Here is a 12,801-nt window from a genome sequence, read left to right as displayed (position 1 = left end):
GAATGAAATGAAATGGAATATAGAATATATAGAATATATCAGTGTTTCCCAACCTTGGCAACTTGAAGATATCTGGACTTCAACTCCCAGAATTCCCCAGCCAGCAAATGCACTGGAATTTTGAATATCAGTGGAAACACTGGAATATAGAATATCAGAATTGGAAGGGAGATTGGAGGTCTTCTAGTCCAACCCCCAGTTCAGGCAGTGTTGGAGCATTCACAACTTCTGGTGGGAAGCTGTTCCACAGATTAATTGTTCTCAGTGTCAGGAAATTTCTCCTTAGTTGCTTCTCTCCTTGTTTAGTTTCCACCCGTTGCTTTTTTAAAAATATATATATATTATTAATTTTCAAAGACAAACATAACATAAAACATTTAGTGGAGCTACAGTCGCTCCGCTCAAAGTAGAAGTCATCATTATAATAATAAAAAAGAAAATATCATCTGTAAAATATATGAAAATATGTAAAATGAAAATATCTATTTTAACATAATAAATCTAAACCTATATAAAGGTTTATAAAGATCAGATTTTTTTGAGAAGAAAGAAGAATATATGTTTATACAGTATTAGTAAATAATTTACCATCTAACACAATTTCACTACTAAATTCAAATATTCAAATCAATATAACAACACACATTCCTTTTTCCTTGTTTCCCACCAAGTATATACCTTCTGCCAAATATAGAATAGAATACAATTTTTTATTGGCCAAGTGTGATTGGACACACAAGGAATTTGTCTTGGTGCATATGCTCTCAGCGTACATAAAATAAAATATACATTTGTCAAGAATCATGTGGCACGACACTTAATGATTGTCATAGGGGTCAAATAAGCAATGAAGAAGCAATATTAATAAAAATCTTAGGATATAAGCAACAAGTTACAGTCATAGAGTCAACATGGGAGGAAATGGGTGATAGGAATGATGAGAAAAACTAGTAGAATAGAAGTGCAGATTTAGTAGAAAGTCTGACAGTGTTGAGGGAATTATTTGTTTAGTAGAGTGATGGCGTTCGGAAAAAAACTGTTCTTGTGTCTAGTTGTCTTGGTGTGCAGTGCTCTGTAGCGACGTTTTGAGAGTAGGAGTTGAAACAATTTGTGTCCAGGATGCGAGTGGTCAGTAAATATTTTCCCCGCCCTCTTTTTGACTCATGCAGTATATAGATCCTCAATGGAAGGCAGGTTGGCAGCAATATCATAAAACTCTGATTCTTCTTGGTTGTTTAACCCTCTCGTCATCATATCCCCGATCCTTGTCTTCCTCTTCAATCCCATTCTTTCTGCCTCTTCCTTCTGCAGAAGAGATTGAATCCCTGCCACTTGCCAACACGCCCGAGGTGTTTGGCCTGCATCCGAATGCTGAAATTGGGTACTATACCCAGGCAGCCCGCGATATGTGGTCCCATCTGTTAGAGCTACAGCCCCAAACAGGTATGGCCTTCAAGAGATTCGTCAGAGTTGGACAAAACAGGCCTCAGGTCAGTTGAGACTCTAGGCCCAGGGTCTCCAACCTTGGCTACTTTATTCATTCATTCATTCATTCATTCATTCATTCATTCATTCATTCATTCATTCATTTATTATTTGGATTTGTATGCCGCCCCTCTCCGAAGACTCGGGGCGGCTCACAACAAGTGAAAAAACAATCCAATACATAATCCAATTAATTAAAATATTAAAAGTTTTTTTTAAAAAACCCCTATACTAACATACACACACACAAGCACACCATGTATAAATTCAGCGGGCCCAGGGGGAGATGTTTCGTTTCCCCATGCCTGACGGCAAAGGTGGGTTTTGAGAAGTTTATTTATTTATTCGATTTTTTTTATGCCGCCCTTCTCCTTAGACTCAGGGCGGCTTACAACCTGTTTAGCAACAGCGCTTTTTAACAGAGCCACCAGCCTATGGCCCCCACAATCCGGGTCCTCATTTGACCCACCTGGGAAGGATGGAAGGCTGAGTCAATCCTGAACCGGTGATGAGATTTGAACCGCTGACGTGCAGATCTACAGTCAGCTTCAGTGGCCTGCAGTATTGCACTCTACCAGCTGCATCACTTTTATGACTCGTGGATGCAAGCTGTAGGAAGGGTGGGGGCAGCTGCAATACCGGCAGTTTCGGGGGGGGGGGGCTCCTTTCCTCAGTGGTTTGTCTTGTAGTTGTAGGCAGCTACACCAACTTTCTCCTTCCCGGCGACGGTGGCGGTGGCTTTCCTTCCAGCAGCAGCAGCGCCGGGAACGTGACATGAGAAAGGGAAGCCGCTGACGTTCCCAGCGCTTAAAGGGAACAAGACGAACCACTGAGGAAAGGAGCCCCCCCCCCCCCAAAACTGCCGGTATTGCAGCCCCCCCCCCCCCCCCCCTTCCTACAGCTTGGAGCACGACTGGGAGGCTGTTTAGTGGGCGGCCAGGATGGGCGTGTTGGATTCCGACTCCCATCCCTTCTCACCCCGTCCCTTCGTTTCGGACAATAAACAAAATTTTCTGTGGCTGTTCGGTATCCGAATTTTTGTTCAGATACCGAAGCAAATTTCTGCCGAAAATTTTGTTCGGTATCCGAAATGTACGAGAACCAAAGCGTTCGAGTACCGAGGTGCCACTGTACATTGCTCAAAAAAACAAAGGGAACCCTCAAAGAACACATGAATGAAATAGTCTCATGGAATCCTTTGCTCTGTACAAAGTTGAATGTGCACAACAGCAGGTGAAATTGATTGTCAATCAGCGTTGCTTCCTAAGTGGACAGTTTGATTTCACAGAAGTTTGATTGACTTGGAGTTATGTTGTGTTGTTTAAGTGTGTCCTTTATTTTTTTGAGCAGTGTAGTTTCCTGATGTGCCTCATCCATCCACCCACCCACCCACCCATCCATCCAATCTTTGTCCTGATTTTAGGGGAATCCGGTGCTGGGATCAGCCGGGACGAGTACATTGGGCAGGTCGCCAAGGACATTGAGAACAAGCTGCCCAAGGTCTTCGACATCGACCACATCAGGAAGGCTTTGGGTATGGAGATCTCGCCAACGACGGTGGTGCTGCTGCAGGAACTGGAGAGGTTCAACAAGCTCATCATCCGGATGACCAGGTCTTTGGCCGAACTGCAGAGAGTAAGCAGAGAACCATCTCACCCACCTGTCTATAGGAGAGCAATAGGACAGGGGACGGAAGGCACTCTAGTGCACTTGTACTCGCCCCTTACTGACCTCTTAGGAATCTGGAGAGGTCAACCGTAGATAATCTAAGGGTAAAGTGTTGGGGGTTTGGGGATGACACTACGGAGTCCGGTAATGAGTTCCACGCTTCGACAACTCGGTTACTGAAGTCATATTTTTTACAGTCAGGTTTGGAGCGGTTAATATTGAGTTTAAATCTGTTGTGTGCTCTTGTGTTGTTGTGGTTGAAGCTGAAGTAGTCGCCGACAGGCAGGACGTTGCAGCATATGATCTTGTGGGCAATACTTAGATCTTGTTTAAGGCGTCTTAGTTCTAAGCTTTCTAGGCTCAGGATTGAAAGTCTAGTCTCATAGGGTAATATTCTATTTCGAGTGGAGGAGTGAAGGGCTCTTCTGGTGAAGTATCTTTGGACATTTTCAAGGCTGTTAATGTCTGAGATGCGGTATGGGTTCCAAACAGATGAGCTGTATTCGAGGATGGGTCTGGCAAAAGTTTTGTAAGCTCTGGTAACTAGGCGCTTCTCCTCCTCCTCCCCCTCTTCTTTTCACCCCGTCTTGAGTAGCAAATTTTACTTATTTATTTGTCTGTTTGTTTTGTCAAGTACGTATTGGTGGTATTCAAAGATATAACAATATGTATATACATGATACTAGTAAGAGAGAAAGTCCTAAGTGTTGAAGCTCCCACAACCTCCACAGGCAACTTTTGTTCCCCTGGTTGATCGCTCTCACCGTCAGAAAGTTCCTCCTGATTTCCATGTTGAATTTTGTCAAGTACGTATTGGTAATATACAAAAAAATGTTTATCTACATGATACTAGTTGTTGTGGTTAGCTCTGGCCCAGCTCCTGCCCCAAGGACTGTGGATGTGGGGGAGACGTCCACATGCTGCAGGCCTGTTTTGCTCTCAGTGGAATCTGCTGATGAAGGCTCCTCTGACCAAGAAGACATGAGTGACAGGGAGGAGGAGAGTGTGGCAGAAAGCTCAGAAGGAGATCAATTCTCTAGCTCCTCCTTGGATTCAGAACAAGAGTTAATGATACAGCCACGCATGTGGAGAGCGATGCATAGGCAGCAACAACTGAGAGATTATTATCAAAGAAAATGAGGCCACCTGTGGTTGGGTGGGGCTGTGGTCATTAGTGAGGCTGCTATAAAGAGCAGCCTGTGGGTTTGGCCATTGTGGAGGATTATCTGATCCTTGTGTTTCGTGACTGCTTTACTGACTTTGACCTTTTGTGTGCTGATTTTTCCCCGCTTTGAAACTAAACCAGAGCAAAGTGTGTTTCACTTTGTGGAAGAAGAAGGACTGTGAATTGCCTCACAGCTGCAAGCTAAGTATCTCAGAACTGATAAGGGACTTGTACAAATGACCAGTTTGTTTGGAGACGAGGGCTCTTGGCTATCCCAAAAGAGGGCTTAGGTTAAGGGAATTTTCATTATAAAGAACATTGTTTTGAATTTTCAAACGTGTGTGTGTGTCTGAAATTCGTACCTCTGAATTTTTGGGAGGAGTCTACCAGAGGGCCCGACAGAACACTAGTAAGAGAGAAACATGAGGACAGGGGACGGAAGGCATGCTGATGCACTTATGAACACCTCTTACTGACCTCTTAGGAATTGGGAGAAGTCAACAGTGGAGAGTCTAAGGGTAAAGTTTTGGGAGTTAGGGGATGATACTACAGAGTCCGGTAGTGAGTTCCTTGCATCAGCTACTTGGTTACTAAAGTTGTATTTCCTGCAATCGAGTTTACTTTAAGTTTGTATCTGTTGTGTGCTCATGTGTTGTTGTGGTTGAAGCTGAAGTAGTCATTGACAGGAAGGACGTTGTAGCAGATGATTTTATGGGCTGCGCTTATGTCATGTTTAACGGGACATAAGCTTTCTAAACCTAGGATTGTGAGTCTAGTTGTGTAGGGGATTCTGTTGTGAGTGGAGGAGTGGAGGGCTCTTCTCGTAAAGTATCTCTGGACGTTTTCTAGAGTGTTGATGTCCGAAATGCGCTGTGGGTTCCAGACAGCTGAGCTGTATTCAAGGATTGGTCTGGCGAAAGTTTTGTATGCTCTGCTTAGACCAACCATTCTTTGTGTCGTCCGCCCAGGCCTTGGCTGGGGAGGTTGGCATGAGCAACGAACTGGACGAAGTGGCCCGGGCTCTCTTCAACGGCCACATTCCAAACATCTGGAGGAAGTTGGCTCCCGATACGCTGAAGACCCTGGGCAACTGGATGATTTATTTCAAGAACAGGTTTCTCCAATACACGTCGTGGGTAAGTGGATAACGGCACCCGTAGATTTCCCCTGCTCTCCTCTCCTCTGGCTGCTGCACAGCTGCGCATCAGGCACAGGACCCAGCTGCCCCTCTTCTGGCTCATCATCCACCTCCGGGTCTGGGGCTGTTGACTCTCCATTTGAGGGCTGACAGATGGCCCAGGCTCTGCCCTCCCTCCTTCCCTCCCTCCTTCCCTCTCTCCTTCCCTCCCTCCCTCTCTTCCTCCCTCCTTCTCTCTCCCTTCCTCTGTCTCTCCCTCTGTCTCTCCCTCTGTCTCTCCCGTGCTCTCTCCCTTTCTCCCTCTCCCTCCCTCTCTTCCTCCCTCTCTCTCCCTTTGTCTCTTCGTTCTCTCTCCCTTCCTCCCTCCCTCTCTCCCTTCCTCTCTCTCTCCGGCTCTCTCCCTCTCCCTCCCTCTCTCTCCCTTTGTCTCTTCGTTCTCTCTCCCTTCCTCCCTTCCTCTCTCCCTTCCTCTCTCTCTCTATCTCTCCGGCTCTCTCTCTCCCTCTCTCTCTCCCTCCCTCTCTCTCCCTTTGTCTCTTCGTTCTCTCTCCCTTCCTCCCTCCCTCTCTCCCTTCCTCTCTCTCTCCGGCTCTCTCCCTCTCCCTCCCTCTCTTCCTCCCTCTCTCTCCCTTTGTCTCTCCGTTCTCTTTCCATTCCTCCCTCCCTCCCTCTCTCCCTCTCTCTCTATCTCTCCGGCTCTCTCTCTCTCCCTCTCTTCCTCCCTGTCTCTCCCTTCCTCTCTCTCTCCCTCTGTCTCTCCTGCTCTCTCCCTCCCTCCCTCTCTTCCTCCCTCTCTCTCCCTTTATCTCTCCCGCTCTCTCTCTCCCTTCCTCTCTGTCTGTCTCTCCCGCTCTCTCTCTCCCTCTCCCTCCCTCTTTCCCCTTCCTTCCCTCCCTCTCTCTCCCCCGTCTCCCTCCCTCTCTGTCCCTCCCCCTCCCTCCCCCTCTCTCCCTCCCTCTCTGTCCCTCCCCCTCTCTTCCTCTCTTCCTCCCTTGCTCTCTCTCCCTCTCTCTCTCTCTGTCTCCCTCCCGCTCTTTCTCTCTGCCAGCTCCATCCCCTCTCCCCCCTCGGAGCTCTCAGGTTGCCCTTAGGCTGACCCTGAGTCCCACCCCTGATTCGACCGCTGGAGGGGCCGGTGGCCAGCAGCCCGCAACACAACCCAAGTTCCTCTCTGCCCTCAGGTGGAAGAAAGCGAGCCCAGCGTCATGTGGCTGTCGGGGCTGCACATCCCTGAGTCCTACCTGACGGCGCTTGTCCAAGCCACCTGCAGAAAGAACGGATGGCCGCTCGACCGCTCCACTTTGTACACCCAAGTCACCAAATACCGCACCGCGGACGAGGTCACGGAACGGCCGGGCCAAGGTAAGGCCTTCCCCGGGGCCTCGCACTCGTTCCAGAAGCTCACACAGCTTCCGGTGAACTGGCTACAGGGGGTCCTCGATTTAGGACCCCAGCTGAGCCCAGCTTTTCCGTCGCTAAGCGAGACAATTGTCGGGTGAGCCTTTCCCCCCTTTATTCCACTGTGATTAAGTTAGCGACCTTAATTTAGTTCTTTTAAGTGAATCAGGCTTTCCCCCACTGACTTGGTCAGAAGGTCGTGAAAGGGCAGCCACATGACCCCCCCCCCTGGGATTTTGCAGCAGTCATAAACACGAGCCAGTTGCAATGTGAATTTTGATCCGTGGTGGGCGCTGTAGTGGTTTTATTTATTTATTTATTTTTATTTATTCATTTGTCCAATACACAAATACATAGGAAGAAAAATAGACATGTGGTAATATATATAAGGGTGAAAGTGAACTTAGAGGAGAGGATATATGAAAGGAAGAGAATATATATGATAAGTGAGAGAAAGGAAAGACAATTGGACAGGGGACGAAAGGCAACACCACTGCACTTATGTACGCCCCTTACTGGCCTCTTAGGAACCTGGAGAGGTCAATCGTGGAGAGTCTAAGGGAGAAATGTTGGGGGTTAGGGGTTGACACAATTGAGTCCGGCAATGAGTTCCACGCTTCGATAACACGGTTGTTGAAATCATATTTTTTACAGTCAAGTTTGGAGCGGTTCGTATTAAGTTTGAATCTGTTGCGTGCTCTTGTGTTGTTGCGGTTGAAGCTGAAGTAGTCATTGCTAAATTGCTAAGAGCCGAGGTGGCGCAGTGGGTAGAGTGCAGTACTGCAGGCCACTAAAGCTGACTGTAGATCTGCAGGTGAGCAGTTCAAATCTCATCACCGGCTCAAGGTCGACTCAGCCTTCCAGGGTGGGTAAAAAGAGGAGCCGGATTGTGGGGGCAACAGGCTGGGTCTGTTTTTAAAAGTGCTATTGCTAACATGTTGTAAGCCGCCCTGAGTCTAAGAAGAAGGGCGGCATAAAAAAAATCGAATAAATAAATGTGAAGCCAAGAACAAGGGGGCACAATCTGAAGTTAGTTGGGGGAAAGATCAAAAGCAACGTGAGGAAATATTATTTGACTGAAAGGATAGTAGATGCTTGGAACAAACTTCCAGCAGATGTGGCTGGTCAATCTACAGGAACTGAATGTAAAGATGCCTGGGATAAACATAGATCCACCCTAAGATAAAATACAGGAAATAGCAGAAGGGCAGAATAGATGGACCATGAGGTCTTTTTCTGCAGTCAATCTTCTATGTTTCTATGAATGTGGAAGGAAGGGAGGAAAGAAGGAAGGAAGGAAGGAAAGAAAGAGAAGGAAGGAAAGAAAGAGAAGGAAGGAAGGAAGGAAGGAAGGAAGGAAGGAAGGAAGGAAGGAAGGAAGAATCCATAGTCATTGAATTTAAACATGCCTGGGATAAACATAGATCCACCCTAAGATAAAATACAGGAAATAGCAGAAGGGCAGACTAGATGGACCAGGAGGTCTTCTTCTGCAGTCAATCTTCTATGTTTCTATGAATGTGGAAGGAAGGGAGGAAAGAAGGAAGGAAAGAAAGAGAAGGAAGGAAGGAAGAAGAAAGGAAGGAAGGAAGGAAGGAAGGAAGGAAGGAAGGAAGGAAGGAAGGAAGGAAGGAAGAATCCATAGTCATTGAATTTAAACCTGCCTGGGATAGACATAGATCCATCCTAAGATAAAATACAGGAAATAGCAGAAGGGCAGACTAGATGGACCAGGAGGTCTTCTTCTGCCATTAACAACCTCTGACCCTGGGCCGCTGCCTCGTGTCTTCCTGTCCTGTGTTTGTTTGAGGGGGTGCAGAGTTTCTAGAACTCAAGGAGGTATTCCTGAGGATTCTCTGTCGAGCCTGCCTTCCTTCTCCTCCCTCCAGGGTGTTTTGTCTCCGGCCTGTACTTGGAGGGGGCCGACTGGGACCTGGACAACGGCTGCCTGACCAGGAGCAAGCCCAAAGTGCTGATGGTGGACCTGCCCATCCTGAAGATCATCCCCATCGAAGCCCATCGGCTCAAGCTGCAGGTACGAGCTGCGGGGTTGAGTTTTTGATTGGGTGGGGGGGGTGGGGGAGACAGGATATTCCTTTCCAGATGAGGTGACCTCCTCTTTCATTGATGGCCACTTCGGTTCGGTACGTGGTATGGCAATTGCGGGGGCCCTTGGTGCTCTTCCAGCGTGATGGGTTTCTTGAAGACCTTTCACGGCCCTGCTAGGTAACGTCATCGGTGCCAGAGGGAGCCGGGGCTTGCTCTCTGTTTATATACAAGAGCAGCCTTGATTTTATCAGTTATAGACTAGAGTGGTCTTGCTGGTCCTTGGATTAGGCTGTTTGTGTTTGTAGTACAGTGGTGCCTCTACTTACGAACTTAATTGGTTCCGCGACCAGGTTCTTAAGTAGAAAAGTTTGTAAGAAGAAGCAATTTTCCCCATAGGAATCAATGTAAAAGCAAATAACGTCTGCGATTGGGGAAACCACAGGGAGGGTGGAGGCCCTGTTTCCTCCCTGGAGATTCCTAGAGAGGCCCCACGGAGGCTTCTCCCCGCCTTTTCCGGCCCTGTTTCCTCTCAAGAGATTCCTAGAGAGGCCCCACAGAGGCTTCTCCCTGCCTTTTCCGGCCCTGTTTCCTCCCAGGAGATTCCTAGAGAGGCCCCACGGAGGCTTCTCCCTGCCTTTCCTGGCCCTGATTTCTCTCAGGAGATTCCTAGAGAGGCCCCACAGAGGCTTCTCCCTGCCTTTTCCGGCCCTGTTTCCTCCCAGGAGATTCCTAGAGAGGCCCCACGGAGGCTTCTCCCTGCCTTTCCTGGCCCTGATTTCTCTCAGGAGATTCCTAGAGAGGCCCCACAGAGGCTTCTCCCTGCCTTTTCCGGCCCTGTTTCCTCCCAGGAGATTCCTAGAGGGGCCCCAAGGAGGCTTCTCCCTGCCTTTCCTGGCCCTGTTTCCTCCCAGGAGATTCCTAGAGGGGCCCCAAGGAGGCTTCTCCCTGCCTTTTCCGGTTACAGTTTCGGAGGCTCGGGGTTTGTAAGTGGAAAATGGTTCTTGAGAAGAGGCAAAAAAACCCTTGAACAACCGGTTCTTATCTAGAAAAGTTCGTAAGTGGAGGCGTTCTTAGGTAGAGGTGCCACTGTATTAGTTCCTTGACTGGGGTGTTGTTTACCAGTTGGATATAAACAAGGATCAAACCCCACCCTCCCTTTTCACACTGATTATGTTACCTAGTAGGGTCATGAAAGGTCTTCAAGAAAACAACCCACTTCAGAGAGCCGCCCACAGTCCTCCCTCCCTGCAAGCCTCCCTCCCTTCCACCACTGGTGACGTTACATAGCCGGGTCATCAAACGTCTTGCAAGAAAATTATTCTTAGTCCGCAATTATTCATTTCTATAGATTTTTTTTTTTTAAAACAAGGGCATCGTAACGGTTTTGTTTCTTTCAGAACACTTTCCGGACACCTGTCTACACAACGTCCATGCGGAGAAATGCTATGGGGGTTGGGCTGGTATTTGAAGCCGATCTGTTTACCACCAAGCATCTTTCTCACTGGGTCCTCCAAGGGGTTTGCCTCACCTTAAACGCCGACTAAGCCTCCGCGCAGCCATTCCATTGTTGGGTTAATTAATTTTTTTGGGGGAAAGGTGAAGAAAGACAACGACGGATGGACAACCCAGCCTTCTTTGCTCTGCCCACTGGAGGTTTCTGGGTTGCAAAGTTACATTTCGCAGGTTTGTTTTAATTTTCAGTTGCCGTTTTTTTGTTCTGTTTTTTTTTAAAACGAATATTTTTACATTGCACTAAATAAATAATTTTGCAACTGTGTTTGATGTAAAAGATGTAGTTTGAGGGGTCTGTGTGTCTAAGTCGGCAACCAGGAAAGTTTAACGTATTTTATTATTATCCCAAAAATAAGAATATGACTTGATGCAGTTCCACAAAATGCCATCCGTTAATAGTTAACGTGTCCATCCGCCTTCAAAATGGATTCATTTGGTGCGGTTGTGGGTCAGTTTTTCTCGGTGTGGATGCAATTTTAAAGTCTGTGCAGTGAAATCACACCAGCGAAAATTGTCTCCCTAATCTGGAAGAAAGATTAAGCACATTTTTTAAAAATTTAATGGTGCGTTCATCTCAAAATTCTTGGCGCAGACACTTGGCAGTAAAATTTGACCCAGAAATAAGTAAGTGAGTTCGGAATTGATGCAGGCTAATGCCATGCGCTTTTAAAAATGGCCTCGTGTTCAAAGCAGGTGCCTTCGTCATTCCTTTAAACACCTACCTAAATCAGGATTTCTCACTCTTGGTCATTTGTAGACCTGTGAACTTCCAACTGCCAGAATTCTGGAAATTGACATCCGCAGATCTCCATAGTTGAGAAAGACTGCCTAAACACTTTTTAAAAATCCACCACAAAAGGAAAATCTTGGGAAGTGGAATAAAACTAATCTCATTCCTTCAGAGGATGTGAATGCTCCATCACCGGAGCTTCTTTGGGAGAGATTGGATGACCATTTGTCTGGAATAGTATAAACATAGACCATTTACCGTATTTTTCGGAGTATAAGATACACTGGAATATAAGACACACCTTAGTTTTGGGGGAGGAAAATAGGGGAAATAACCTGCTTACCAGGTATTCACCTGGCCAGTGTCCTTAGTCTGGTCAGCTTCAGCACATGATTTTATTTCCCAGATTCGCCCACGTATCTACAACACTCCGTGGCCTGCATTGGCTGCCGATCAGTTTCCGGTCACAATTCAAAGTGTTGGTTATGACCTTTAAAGCCCTACATGGCATTGGACCAGAGTACCTCCGGAACCGCCTGCTACCACACGAATCCCAGCGGCCGATAAGGTCCCACAGAGTTGGCCTTCTCCAACTCTGTCGTCTGGCGGGCCCCAGGGGAAGAGCCTTCTCTGTGGTGGCCTCGGCCCTCTGGAATCAACTCCCCCCGGAGATTATAACTGCTCCCACCCTCCTTGTCTTCTGTAAACTACTCAAGACCCACCTATACCGCCAGGCATGGGGGATTTGAGACATCTTTCCCCCAGGCTCCTTATAATTTATGTTTGGTATGTATGTGTTGTCTGGTTTTAATATGATAGGGTTTTAGTTATTTCTTTTAATATTAGATTTGTGCCACTATAATATTGTTTTTATCATTGTTGTGAGCCGCCCCGAGTCTTCAGAGAGGGATGGCATACAAATCTAATAAATTATTATTATTATTATTATCCCCTGGTTAAGGGCTTAAAAAAAATTATTCTGAGAGAGTAACAATGAATTTGTAAGCTGGTAAGATCTGGGAACATCATTGGTACCTGGTTAGGGCTGGAAAGAAACATTTGGAGCAAGTTAGACCAATGGAGGAAAAAACCTGCAAAGACTTAGGGCTTGGAAAACATCATTCGCAGCGAGTAACAAGGAAAGAGCCTGCAAGCTGGTAAGAGCTGGGAACATTGTTAGCACCTGGTTAGGGCTGGAAAGAAACTTACTCAGAGCAAATAGAGCAATGAAAAAAACCTGCAAAGACTTAGGGCTTGGAAAACATTCTTTGCAGAGAGAAACAATGGAGCTTGGGTACATTCATGGCACCTGGTTAGGGCTGGAAAGAAACTTACTTGGAGCAAGTTAGAGCAATGAAAAAAACTCTGCAAAGACTTAGGGCTTGGAAAACATTCTTCGCAGAGAGTAACAAGGAAGGAGCTTGGGTACATTCATGGCATCTGGTTAGGGCTGGAAAGAAATATCTGGAGCAAGTAAAGCAATGAAACCCCCCCTCAAAGACAGGATTTGGAATACATTCTTTACAGAGAGTAACAAGGAAAGAGCCTGCAAGCTGGTAAGAGCTGGGAATATCGTTAGCACCTGGTTAGGGCTGGAAAGAAACTTACTCAGAGCAAATAGAGCAATGAAAAAAACCTGCAAAGACTCAGGGCTTG

General features: G+C 46.8%; 1 protein-coding gene across 1 annotated transcript in view; it reads left to right on the top strand.

Moving 5' to 3' along the window:
- The window catches only part of DNAH10 (dynein axonemal heavy chain 10), a 141,553-nt gene extending 130,861 nt beyond the window's left edge, over window positions 1-10,692 (top strand). Inside the window, 6 exon segments of the mRNA XM_070763165.1 lie at window positions 1,312-1,443; window positions 2,909-3,120; window positions 5,287-5,454; window positions 6,638-6,818; window positions 8,744-8,889; window positions 10,301-10,692. Coding sequence (XP_070619266.1) covers window positions 1,312-1,443; window positions 2,909-3,120; window positions 5,287-5,454; window positions 6,638-6,818; window positions 8,744-8,889; window positions 10,301-10,447 — 986 coding nt within the window. The 3' untranslated portion in view covers window positions 10,448-10,692.
- Window positions 10,693-12,801: the final 2,109 nt, after the last annotated feature.

Source organism: Erythrolamprus reginae, chromosome 10 (genome assembly GCF_031021105.1).
Source record: "Erythrolamprus reginae isolate rEryReg1 chromosome 10, rEryReg1.hap1, whole genome shotgun sequence".
NCBI lineage: Eukaryota > Metazoa > Chordata > Lepidosauria > Squamata > Dipsadidae > Erythrolamprus > Erythrolamprus reginae.
The sequence above is the reverse complement of the archived record's forward strand: the minus strand, read 5'-3'. Positions and strand labels throughout refer to the sequence as shown.